General features: G+C 46.6%; 1 protein-coding gene across 5 annotated transcripts in view; it reads right to left on the bottom strand.

The window, feature by feature from the left end:
* Positions 1-13844, bottom strand: part of LOC135391283 (microtubule-associated serine/threonine-protein kinase 3-like) — a 207525-nt gene that overhangs the window by 52132 nt on the left and 141549 nt on the right. For all 5 annotated transcript variants that reach the window (XM_064621486.1, XM_064621483.1, XM_064621485.1 and 2 more), the window contains one exon: positions 2615-2694. In XM_064621486.1, coding sequence (XP_064477556.1) covers positions 2615-2694 — 80 coding nt within the window. The remainder of the gene's footprint in view (positions 1-2614; positions 2695-13844) is intronic.

Below are 13844 nucleotides of genomic sequence, written 5' to 3'. Positions count from 1 at the left end.
TTAGGAGGATCGAAAAGCTTATCCAAAAGTATCTTGATCAGTACTTCACTAGACGGTTGTCCTATGCAGTATGCTCATTCTGGTCTTGGTACGCCACTTCAGGATAGCTCCCGAAACTGAGGAAAAGAGTGAGGTAAACGTCTGGAGTCGTAAACGTTCCCTTCGTGTTAGAGTTACAATGAGCTGCAGTGGTTTGTGTTGCAAACGTTCTTTCCTGCTTGAGCAAACAAATCTTCATCACTACTTAAGAATCCACCAAGAGTAAATCATGCTATACAGATCATCATGCTATGTTCTCATTTCAGAGAACGTCATCATACTCAAAAATCTTTCTCCCAAAGAGGTATACGTATGTCCTGAAGATAATATCTCCCAGTCTTCAGTCTGCAACATTCAATTATCTTTTCAATAACGGGGCTTTAGGATCAAGCCCGCGACGATACCGAGACTATATTTTGATCAATTTAGCGATCACCTCGGTAAACGCTGGTGGGCGTCATGACGATATAATGTCCTCCTTCCTGGAGGTTCCCGCGAAATTGTGCAGGTAAGTAATTCAACATCCCAGGAGATTTACAGGGTTGTATGCTTGTTCTATTGCCATTTCTCGTAGCCATGCTGCGTCGTCTGCAAGGTTCTCTAAATCGATCGGCAAGCAGACGATACGCGACAAGAGCGATCGTCACGACAAAGCGGCAGCAGATGGAACTAGTGAAATAAAGAAACGCTTGGGCTGATGATCGTCTTTTCCTCACTGCAATTATGAGAGCTTTTTTTTTTCTTTTTTTCTTTTTCGTGGCCAACTTTACTTATTGCTTTATTTCCGAATGAAAGCGGAATCGGTGAAGAGGTACAGACCTCGCTTGTGCCCCGAGTGTATTATTGTCACATAATTACTTTTCTGAAGAGCGACAGTCTTCAATACTGAATCATTGACGAAGGGAAAGACCTCATCTGCTACGCCGGTTGACCATAAGGTATCTATATCTTAGCACAGATGGTGAGACAATTTCGCAACGACTCCAGAAACATTTTTCTTTTTATGTTTTATTTTTTACCGAGACGTTTGTCCGTGAACCAAACGACTGATTCTGCCGATTCGAAAAGCTCAGGGGAGGCGAACTACAGAGAGTGTTACTAAACCCGAAGAATTGTTCATCCCCAAAATGCATTCCAGATGTATTTGAGCAGCAATTGGATCGTGGTGTATCATTCACGTGTTTTCTTGTAGTAAATATCACATATCGCAGTGTACTTTCCGATTTTTCCTTTCTGGAAGGCTGTACCTGAGACGGACTACGTCGCCCACTGTGTTGTCACCGTGTTGTCAAGCAGACGCCGGCACAGTTGGAAGACTCGATCTCACGTTGATGAATCAGGGTGTGTAGGAGGCAGTTCCGCTTTGAAAAGGTGCGAGCCTCTCTCGATAGTTAGAGCAGACAGGGAACGACACAGAGATGAGCACTTTGCATAGCTTTAATGCGCCTTGCATATACGTGCAAACTTTCTCACACGGAGCACATGTTCCAGCGCCACCAACGGACGCTGATGCATGTGGACACGTCGTTACATCCAACAACTTACCGCATATGATATATACCGTCGGTATCAGGTAAACATGTGGCATACTCACTGCAACTCCGCCACTCCAAACAGCCGTCATCTTGCTTCGCGACGTGAATCCGTCGTGCTCGCCGAAACCAACGAAACGACTCAGGGCGAGTGGGTCGTTCGTACGAAATCGTGCTTCCTACGACTCGCTCACCGATTCGTACAGCGCATGCGCGGCGCTCGAGGCGGTCGGAGGAAATCATAGAAATCTTACGGAGAGAGGCTAGAAGGAAAGCTGGGGAGGAGGATCGGAGGAGAGCAAAGCACTTGAACGGGGCTCTTCCCTCTCTCAATGTATGCGCTCGGAGGCAGCCATATTGAATCAGCCGAGGAAACGTCGTGTATTTCCAGCCCGTGAAAGCAGCCACAGTTCCAAAAACTGTTGCAACACTTGCTCGGTTGCTCCTCTGCTTCCGTCGGCTACATAATTTTGTCAGTGTCCGCCCCTATCCAGGCTTGTTGTCAAGGCTGGTTGAGGCAGCGGCGGAGACGGCGTCCCCATGCGGCGTCCGTGTCGTGTCTGTTTCTTCGTGTGTGTGTGTGTGTGTGTCTTTTCATACATCTTACGGTTTCAAGGGTTCTGGCTGTGTGTTACTGTTCCAAAAACATTTTTGGCGTTATGTTTGCTGTATGCTTACTAGATTCCTTTGTTTGCATGCGCCGCGGCAACAGTAGCTGATTCAATATGGCGCTCCCCTCGCCCGTACGTCCCAGTTTCGGAGGTTTCCTTCTAGCATACCCCTTAAGATTTCTATGGAGGAAATGGACGCGGCAAAACTCCCTATTAAAGAGTTTTCATCAGTCAAGATGTCATTTCAAGTCATTTCAGTCAGTCAAGGTAGAGCTTACACCAGAATTCAATTAGAGTTGACACGTGTTTATAGCTTGGAAAAATTATGCACATCGCCCCCCCCCCCCCCCCCCCCTGTGTTTGGTCATGCAGCAGCTGTTTTTAGTCACACGATGCATATGCAAACACGTTCAAACACATGACAATGCTCACCACAGTAGGCGATAAAGAAGGTGCAGATTGGCCCATGGTGGAACTTCGCATGCGAACCAAATTCGACGGCCCTGATGTCACTGCGGAAAGAAAAAGACGCACGCATTTAGTCACGTGATAAAATGCACGATGCCTTCCCGCACAGCAGAGTTCCAGCGACGGCTTACGATCGTAGCCCTCACCTAATTTTTTACTAACAGAGGTCTCTCCATAGTTATAAGTGCGACAAGACAGGGACAGAAAGAACGGACACACTAACTTCCAAGTAATTTTTATTAAGAGAAAAACCTTACTTATACATGTCTCGAACCACGCCCCATAAAGCACGTCGAATCTTTTGTTGTTCTCTGTCTGCGATACACACAGATTCCGTACTGACACATTGTTTTGAACCCTTAATCACTGTGGCTTCAACAAGCTCAGGTTCAAAACAATGTATCAGTACGGAATCTGTGTGTATCACAGAGAGAGAACAAGGTATATATAGACAGGTAGCGAAACTCCCATAGGGCCCTGCGTCTTCAGATGACGCCGTGATAGAGACTGTGACTGTCAGCGCCATACATCCGTTGCGCGGACTATTACTTTTGTAAATAAATGACGTCAGACATGACGTCAGCAGCATGACTAATAAGCAGTGCAGAATTAGCCATGGCGCGTTTGCATTCGCGAACTTCGTTTGCGTTGTATTCCCTTCCCCTTTTCCTGACCGAACCATACTAATCACCCAGGGCAGCAATACCAGACGAGAACAGAGAAAAATAAATCATATCACGTTTAATGACACATATCACTTCGAAATACATACAGTTATCACAGGTTTTGACGAAGGGTACGTAATAACCCCAAGTACCATAACCACAACCATAACCAAGTACCATAACCATAACCATAACGCACACGTAGTGATTAGCCGTTTGTATTTCTTCAATCAGTGGTCACAATGGATCCGTTGCAAATAACATGGCATCGTTGGTGCACAGCTGATTCGCTAACACTCACGCTATCATGGCCGGTCTTGCCATGACGAAATCTATTTTTCGCGGTGCCAGTAACACGGGATGCATATAGCACTCATCTGTTCACACGTGTTAATCTTGGTCTACAGCTTCGAGATGTGAACGTCGCTTCCTGTTTAATCCAAAAAGTGTACGAACTCCGCATTACAATGCACGGGCACACGACACGGCACGGATGCAAGAATGCACGGACAAACGAGCGTACTGCTACACATGCGCAGTGGAGCAGGATACGGAAACTTATAGCGAATTCGGGTGGTCATTTCGTAGCAAAACGACCGAGCGCTCGGCGACCGAGCTGGATCACGTGACCGTTGCCACCCGAACATGATTGCTAGGAATCTAGCGGTTTTAGGTACTTGGATCACGCTAGGGGCGTCGCGGTCGCAAGTCTTCGAGTTCTGTCGTCTGCTAAACCACGTGATTTCAACACGCGGGCCAATGAGGGCACTCGCCACCGTTGCAGTGCGGATGTGATGACACCGGATATAGTTGAGCAATCTGCTGCTCGATCGTTTTGCGACCGGGCAAAAAAAGTGCTAGCTAGCAAATTCCGAGCACTCGGAAAGCGCCACGCGAACATGCGAGATTTGCTTCATTTTGACCAAGCGAACATGACTGCTCGAGATCTGGCAAAAAAAGTTGCTCCGAAATGACCACCCGAATTCGCCATTACTCAGGTGGTAGATGATTTCATATATGTGTACTAGTACGGCAACAGATAGATTTTCCTATACTTAAATTACGAATAGACTATTAGTCCATACAAGACCCATGCGCGCATCGTAAATATTTTTTTGTTTACGACCGTACCTGCGCTACCAAAACCCAGGATCGCTCGAGTCACGGAGATGACAGTGTTGCCGGGTCAGATTTGGTGTTTTTCCTCGCCTTCGCTATCTGACTAAATCTACCCTGGAACTTTAGGGCGCGCGGTTCACGACATGTATAAGCGAGGTGTAATAAAAATTAGCTTGAAGTTAGTGGCTGACCGTGTCTAGTTCTCTCCGCTGATAAGTCCGATCCCCCCCCCCCCCTTGGCTGTGGATTTCCAGATAGCAGAACTCTATATCTTTCTCTACGTCTTCTACCTACTTCCTTTTTCATCTATTTTTTTAGCTCTCTTTCCACTGGAATACCTTTGGTGGCACAGGGAATAAGAGAGTTTTATATCTTCCCCTATACTTTACTATCATGCGTCTTCTCAACTTTCAATTTTATTTCATTGAAATGTCCCTGTCTTGCCGCACTCATAACTACGGTTGATTCTTACCAACGCCCCGAAACCACTGCTCTCACACGACTTCATCTATCCTCGTGAGGACGACAACCTCTGACCATGCCAGGCCCTTCTTGACGTTTGCTTATTCCTAAAAGTCCGATCTGCGAAGGCAGGACGATATCCTGCGTCTTTGCGTCACACTAGTGACGTCACAAAAGGATATTTTACCAATAACAGGCTTTGCTCAAAACCACTCCCGTAGTCCGATTATTTCGCAGTTTGGCGGCCTCCCCACACTCTCCAAAAGGTCACAATCCTATTACCAGTAACAATAGACCTGCATTCGACTGGTCTATAGCGCGAAAAACCACGCAGGCAACAGTACTCTAAAAAAAATGAAAATCCATCGTCATCCATCGACAGCGTCTGTTACGAAGGCGTTTACGACTCGCACGAGCAACGAAACCCGTCAATAGCGCCTGCCCCTCTGCGGAAATTTCATTACAGACCACCGATTTCAAGGTTCACGTTTTCCCCATTAGGGAGCGCTATCGGAGGAAGTTATGCGTTCATCCGGAGATTCAAATTTCGAGGTGCGGTCCGCATCGCGATTTCGCTTCGCCAAATGCCGCACAAAAGGTAAACGAAGAAAACGACGTTATTTGTTCGAAACGCAGCATTGCGTTTCTCAAGGTGCACGGCTGAAGCAGATTGCTCACAGAAAAGTGGTTTCGATTCAGGAGCAGGTTGCCAGGCTTGATTTGCGGATTGCAATGCACCGGGCTTTCTTCTGTTCTTTCTTTCTTTCTTTTTTTTTTTTTTTTGCGTGTGTATGCATTTCGTTCGATTCGATTCCATTGGCTTCAGTTTCGTGGTCACGTCTGGTTTGTTGCTCTTTTTATACCCATATTTGGAATGAAGTTGCATGACGTGAAGAATGTGCGCCAATTAAATTGGTTCATTTTTCGCAAGCGCGTGGCAGCTTTTCTCCCTCCGGTTCGTATGACGAATTCTTGCGTTCGCAAGAATTTCCGCCCGTGGTGGATCTAAGCGTAGGCCTCCATGTATGTATTACAGGCAGCAGGCCTGAAAGCTTCACTGTACTTCCAGGGAAAACTTGTGCCGAACTTAGTTTACCTATACTTACCGCAATGGCGCTCGCTACATGTCCCAGAACGGGGCGAAGTCGTTGGAATCGCGATAAGAATTTTTTTTTTTAATTCCGTGTTAGCGCCGCGAAACAACTGTGGCTTTGGGTGGCATACGGACGTGGACAGATGGAGCGAGGACAGCAGGAAGGTGTGTGGGGGACAGCGGCGTTTGTATGCGTCCTGAAATGGCTAGTGTAAAATGTGACAATATGTCTAAGAGTAATAAAATAGCTCTTCATAGTGGACATTTTGAAGAATTCAATTCAAGCAATACTAATTGGAATATTCGTGAATGTTTATATGTACACATTCAGGGTGCTCATTTTTATATTCGTTGCCGATTTTTTTAACAAAAAAAAAAGCTATGACACCTAAACACTGTAGAACGTGAAGAAAAAACAATGTACAAGTTTCCGGCGATGCAGAATCAAAAATAACAAAGACGGTTAAGAGCATCAACTGTTTACTATATACATAGAAACAAGACTTTCGTGCAGTAGGCTGCACTTCTTCAGGTTTGAGGACCTGTTACAAGTGGTGAAGCATATATCAAAAACCAAGTCACATGGTACAAGAGTTTACAAGAGGTTACAAGAGTACAAGGTTCTCTTGTACCATGTGACTTGGTTTTTGATATATGCTTCACCACTTGTAACAGGTCCTCAAACCTGAAGAAGTGCAGCCTACTGCACGAAAGTCTTGTTTTTATGTATATAGTAAACAGTTGATGCTCTTAACCGTCTTTGTTACGCCTAAACACTCTTAAAAATGAACTTCACCACATAGCACGCCCCTAGCCAACCATCATCTCCAATGATATCGTTAGCTGCCAGCTGATTTGTTTAAAACGGGAGGCGTACGCCTTTTTGTGACACTTATGCTGTTCATAATTGTCACAAAAAAGGTGTACTCCTCCTGTTTTCAACACATCAGGGCAGATAACGATATCATTTGAGATGATGGTTGGCTAGGAGCGTGCTATGCGGTGAAGTTCATTTTTAAGAGTGCACAGACGCCGTTTGTGTGCGGGTGCACTGTTAACACGGAACTTCACCACATAGCACGCTCCTAGCCAATCATCATTCCGAATGATATCATCCTGAGTATTAATTTGTTGAAAATGGAAGGAGGCGCCTATCTGGGACATATTATGCATGTCCCAGGTAGGCGCCTCCTTCCCGTTTTGACTTTGAGCCGCTGAGACCCGTGGAGACTTTGTATACTATAGCCGTATGTCGTAGCGGATCGCGGTCTGGTTAATAACCTTTCGAGACATGTAGAGAGCACTAATATGACATGTTGCGAACTAAGAGCGCCCCCGGCCACGACCTACGAGACCATGAGGTCACGTGTAACATTGGCTGGGAACCATGTTTCATTCGTCAAGCTGTCCATCGGGGGTGACCACGCAAAAATGTTTTCGCTGTGCGGCGTGTTGTCACTACGGAATCGCATTTACAAACACAGTCGGAAAAAGCAGCCGCGGACGGCCGGCACGATCCACGGATGACGTCGACAGGTCCCCGTTACCCGTCTCCGTAGTTTCTTTCTTCTCAGCTCACGCGCTGCTCGTCCCCCGCAACACTCTTTTAAAAAAAAAGGTGTACTGAAACTCCTTTTTGGGGAGTACACCCCTGCCACATATAGCACTCCCTTTGGAGTGTACAATCACTCTTCCCTCCCGTGGCATAGTGGTTACGGTGGCCACTTTCCAGGCCAAGACTGGGAGGTGACGCGGGTTCGAATCCCCGCACCGGCTGTGCTGTCTGGGGTCTTCCCTGGGTTTTTTCGGCAGACTTTCCAGACGAATGTTGGCACAGTTCCCCTTGAAGTAGGCCCAGGACGCATACTAGCCCCACTCGTTCCTTCTGTCCTCTCTCCATCTGTCCACGTCTGTACACCGTTCATAGCCACCGCGTCGCTAGCACGGGATTCTAAAAAGATTACACTCCAATAGGGAGCAAGTACACCTTTTCTTTTGTTTTTGAAGAGTGTAGAGCTGCGCTTGCCTATACGTCAAGAGTCACATGAACGACCCTGCCAGCAACACCACCTGGAGACGTTGCTTTCAGCGCCCGTATACCTATGGAAACGAGCCGCCATCAGCCGAATGGACAGCCACTGGAAGTCACAGAAAGCCTGTCTTTCAAAATAGTGTGCTGCGATTGATGGACTTTACATGTCCAGAACTTCACCACATAGCACGACGAAGGCCAACCAATTCGCAGAATGATACCGTTATCACGTCTGATTTGTCGAAAGCACTTTTTGTGACAATTAACGTAGCTGCATAAGTGTCAAAGAAAGACGTACGCCTCTACTTTGTAACCAATCAGTGCGAAGAAAACAACGTCATTCGGGATGGTGGTTGGCTAAAATGGTGCTATGCGGTGAAGTTCTGTTTTTAAGAGTGTGCGTGCGAAGGAGTGCGAGTAGGCATTAAGCAGGCCTTCTGCATCTCATTGCTGCCAGGGGGACAGGTGACGTCACGGCGTACGCACTCTCTCTCTCGTCCTCCGATACGCTCTTTCCAAAAGTGGGCGATTTTTGAAAAGTCGCTTATTTAGCGACTCTAGCCGCAGCCACACAAAAATATTGGGGATAACCTCGGTTCCCCGTTAATAACTATGTGACGCCGTTCAAGCGGTCAGCGTTTCTTTCCTGGTGGTGTTGCACAGGCACACGCTTTGTCTAGGTTCGCTGCACAACGCACCCTGCACTAAAAAAACAACTTTTGGCAAACTCTTCCTTCCGATCCCGGGCATCAACAAGAGCGCGAAAAAAAAAAAAAGAAAGTGTTCGCAGCACCTTGGGGAACGACAAGCGTCACGTTGCATGCGGACCATCAAGCAGGATCCGGAGAGATCATTCGCCGTGTGTGACATGAATGATTCCGAGCAACCCAGGAAGGCAAGGTCGATACGTGCAGTTCGCCTGCTCGTTCCCAAGGTATACCTTATGCCCTCGTTAACACGCGCAAGTTGGGGCCTGCGGCAGGCAAAAGATGTACCGACACTGATGTACGTACGTTATGCGAACAGGGATATATATATGGCCCTAAGAGGATGAGTTATTATGCGGAGCTAGTTCGCTTGAGGAGCTCGTTAACCTAAGGCGTTCCTTCGTGTAACGGTACACATTTACTGCTGCTGTCAGTTTCTTCTCTCTTGTTTAGACCGTATGGGATAGTAATATTCGGGAGTAGGAGGTACCCTCCAGGCGGGAATGGGTCTTGTAACGATGAGGGCGGTATGTCAGGTGGGGTAAAGGCGCAATGGGATATAGCAAAAGAGGAAGACACGGAGGAAACAATGGGGATGCCACGATATTCCACCGTTTAAGATCCCAAATGTTCAAAATCCCAGATTCCTATATTAAAGCTTCAATATGAAGAATGGAGGAATGATAGTGTGGAGTAATACATATGACTGACAAACCTCGCAGTATTCCGTGATTTTGACGTCAGTAGAAGGCGTTGCCGTGAATAAAAGCGAGGCTTTTGGCGACCGTTAGGCATAATGCACGGCGGCCACATCAGAGCACCAGAAATGGTTTGATTTTGGTTAGGTTAGGTTAGTTTTCAGATATTAGGGTAGTTTAGGTGTTTTTTGTCACCACGCCGTTGGGGCGGATCCCCACAGCTGGGCACTCATGCAGCGCTACACTCTTAAAAATGAACTTCACCGCATAGCGTGCTCCTAGCCAACCATTATCTCGAATGATATCGCTCTGTGCCCAGATTTGTTCAAAACGGTAGGCGTACGCCTTTTTTGTGACACTTACGCGGTTCATAATGGTCACAAAAATGGCGTACGCCTCCCGTTTTCAGCAAATCAGAGCAGATAACGATATCATTCAAAATGGTGGTTGGCTAGGAGCGTGCTACGTGGTGAAGTTCATTTTTAAGAGTGTACGCTACACTCTTAAAAATGAACTTCACCACATAGCACTCTCCAGCCAACTATCATCCCCGTGTGACATCGTTCTCTCCCCTGATTTGTTGAAAACGGGAGGCGTACGCCTTTTTGTGACACTTATGCAGGAATGTTAATTGTCAGAAAAAGGCGTACGCCTCGCGCTTTCCACAAATCAAGGGTAGTATCACTCGGCACAATGGATGGCCTTCCGCGTGCTATGTGGTGAAGCTTTGTTTGAAGAGTGTAGAGCCGTTTGGGATTTTAAACGGTGGATTCTGAACGGTGGCATTTCGGGATACCCCCGAAAGAATAAGGTCCATACGACATATGAGGAGTGATTAAGATATACGCAGACTGTTTTTGAACTTAAAGAGAACAAAATAGTTCACCGTCGAAGCAGATATAAAAAAACAGAACTTCACCGCACACTCGAAGAAAAACGGGTGTGAAAAGGTTGTAACTTCTGTAGTTACAAAAAGGCGTACGCACCCCTCGCTCACCGAATCAGAAGCGGTAACCCCTATCATTCGTAGGTAGCAGGTACAACTTTGCAACCTTTTAGGCACAACATATATGCGACAATTATTAACTCCAAAAAGGTGTAACTGCTCCACCCTTTTTTCTAAGAGTGCATACGCAGTGCGTCCACCATTGCCACAAATGAAAGGGTTACCGCGGTATCATCTCATATGGCTCGAGTGTGCATAAGGCCCAAGTGATCAGAACGCCAAAATGTTCATAAGACCCGAAAACAATTTGGGCTTTTTGAACATTCGGGTCATATGAGCAGGGCAGGGTAAGGTGTCCAGAAGGCCGAAATGCCCAGAAGGCCAAAATAGTCATATGGCCCGAAAACCAGGAGGGAAGATTAGGAGTGTCCTAGATATTTTCTTTGCTCCTATGCACAATATTAAATGAATGCGACAGAGGAGAAAAAGGTAACTGAACTAAAAATATTAATAAATGTGCTGAAATGAGGAAACAAATTTTCAAGCAAATAAGATGTAGATGTGGCAAAAACTAAATACAAATAAATATGAATCCTTACAGCGTTCAATATTTCGTTCGGTACATTTGGTAGGCTCTGTGCCTAATATTTTTATTGAATAACTTATCCGTTTGCCACATTAAAAGCTTTTCAACCTTCTCTAGAATACTGCTATGACGCACAATGAGAACCGCTTTTTCTGCGAAGGTAACCAAGCCGGGCACGGCAGTAGCGTAGCCAGAAAAAAATATTTCTGGAGGGGTTCAGGAGGAAATTTGCATAGGAGAGAAGGGTTTACTCCTCGTTTCCCTATCCCAAACATGCTACCAAATGTACGATTTCGGGAGGGGTTTGAACGTAGCAAACCATGCCTACGCATGGGACCGTTTTTTCCGCTCTAAGCCCTCGGGAACCATTTTTTCCGAGATCGTTTGTTCCGTCACCAAATTTCGTAACTTGCACTGATAAAAATACCGTACTTTTCTGTGTATAAGCGCCGTTATATATTAAAAAAAAGTTATCTGAAGAAGTCCTGCGCAGGATTATGACGCGCATATGATGACATTAGATGACGCGCAGGACTTCTTCGGAGAATTTTTTAAAATGTATAACGGCGCTTATACACAGAAAAATACGGTACTTTTATCAGTGCAAGTTTTGGGACCCTGAGGCAACAGAAGCCTTTCTTTCAGGTGAGGGAAGGTTGGGGCTGGCCTAGTTGAATGGGGAAATACGCTTCTGTTGTTTGCGGTTCCATTACCTCACAGGTCAATCTGATGCCTTCCTGGTTTTCGGGCCATATGACCATTTGGGCCTTCTGGGCATTAGGGCCTTCTGGACACCTTATCCTGCCCTGCTCATTTGACCCAAATGCTCAAAAGGCCCAATTTCTTTTCGGGTCTTATGAACATTTGGGCGTTCTGGTCACTTGGGCCTTATGCACACTCGGGCCATATGAGATATAACCGGTTACCGCTGGGGGGTGTATAGAGTGGGGCGTACTTTTTTGTGGCAATTATCATATATCCAAATTGACACAAAAAGGCGTACGCCCTCCTCTCTCTTCGAATCGGAAGCGGTACACGTTTGGTCACGTCACTCGGGAAAACATATAGTTACAGTATAGGAAGGAACATGGGCGTCGGAAGGTGGGGGAAGGGGGCGCCCCCCCCCCACACACACACACACTTTTTGCGAGTGCCGCAAGGCCCGCGTGCCTCTTACGGTACTGAGCGATAACCCGGAAATGAGCCGGGAGCTTACATAATTCAGAGCTACGGTTATCGCATTACTTACAACTTAAAAAGCGATAAAAACCGGGCTGTTCGGTGGTACATTTTAAAAGCGATAAAACCCCAGTGCGGGAGATACGAAAAGACGGCACACACACGAAGCACTGTAACACAGCGCTTCGTGTGTGTGCCGTCTTTTCGTGTCCCCTGCACTGGGGTTTTATCGCCTACGATTTCTCTGGGTTATGTAGCAGTCAAATTGCAATTGTGTGCGGAAGAGAAGAAAAATATTTGTTATATTGTGCCTCTGCTGCAGTGGTATTGCTTTTCCACAATTTTCATCGAGGTTACCACTACCGACTGCTATTGAGAGTGTACTGAGACTGATATATAGAGATGGGGCTGCAAAAGTCGTCAGAGCAAGAATTTGAAAGCAAATACACGTGTGTGATTTCGATCGTGCATCCCTGGGGGACCAGGTATACGACAAACAGAATAAGCCATATATATCGGAGCATGTTGCTTTCTTCAAAAAACATCTGCCCTTTTTGTGGAAACGCTAATTCCACAATCCCTTCTGATAAATGTTGATGCCATCCCATTCCTTCTATCACTACCATGTGTCTTTCGCGGACGTTAAGGAACCCTCAGGTGGGCAAAGACAATCCACAGACCGACCACGCTCATGATCACAGTTGTCTCGCGACGAAAAGCCACGAATTACTATTACCATGTGTCGTTCCTATTCCATTCTTAAACCGTTCCCACCACTCTATTCCTATTTGCGATGAAGACAGGGTGATTCCGGGATAATTTCAGTACAGCAATGCCTGTCCTGCAATCCTAGTTTCACTCTCTCTCTCTCTCTCTCTCTCTTTTTTTTTTCAATTTGAACTGACAGACGCGGGACCCAGCGAATGTTGCGTGAAGGAGAGAATTGAGAGTTTTGTCGCCTGAAAACTGGCATCATCGAGAAGACCTGGACGTGACCAGTACTATACGAGAAGTCACGCCCTCGACATATTCTTGCCTGTTTTATTCCAACTATTCATGTAAATAAGTGGGAAAAAAATCGTTGGTACGATTTTTAACCATGACTATTAATGACCATTTGCAGACGAAATCATATAGGTTAAGTTAAGTTAGGTTGGGTTGGGTTAGGTTTGGGTTAGGTTGGGGCTCGCCCCCCCCCCCCCCCCCCCCGGCCGTGAAGGACTTCCGACGCCTCTGGGAGGGCATGCCTGTGAGTTGTTGCAGTAGGCGTGCAATGACGACCGGAAATTGTAAAAACACACGCTGTTGCGTCATTCGGCCCGGGGCCGATATCGGGGCCGAAGTCGCACCTTTAGCAGTGCATTTGGGAAAGAAAAACGAGCGTGAAATCCTCCTCTCCCATGCCAAGTGCCCACAGAACTCGTCGTATTGTTCGGGCTACGCCACTGACAAAGGTCGACTAGAGTCACCCAATAGGGAGCAGAGTAGCGACACTGAGCTCTGCCGGGGAAGGAGCCCGCCATCTTGGGGACGGCGCGTTCTTGGAAGGAGAAACCACGTGACTCGATTGGCCCAATCGCGGACATTGAACGGCGGCTCCGGAGCGGAAAACGAATGCGATACTCTGTACCCCTATGTAGTGACTCTAAGGTTGACCAACAACCGCACAACACAGCATACTTTCGATCGTTGTCAATAATGGTTAAT

This window comes from Ornithodoros turicata, chromosome 4 (genome assembly GCF_037126465.1).
Source record: "Ornithodoros turicata isolate Travis chromosome 4, ASM3712646v1, whole genome shotgun sequence".
Lineage (NCBI taxonomy): Eukaryota > Metazoa > Arthropoda > Arachnida > Ixodida > Argasidae > Ornithodoros > Ornithodoros turicata.
Note: the sequence above shows the minus strand (reverse complement) of the source record. Positions and strands in the feature narration are given on the sequence as shown.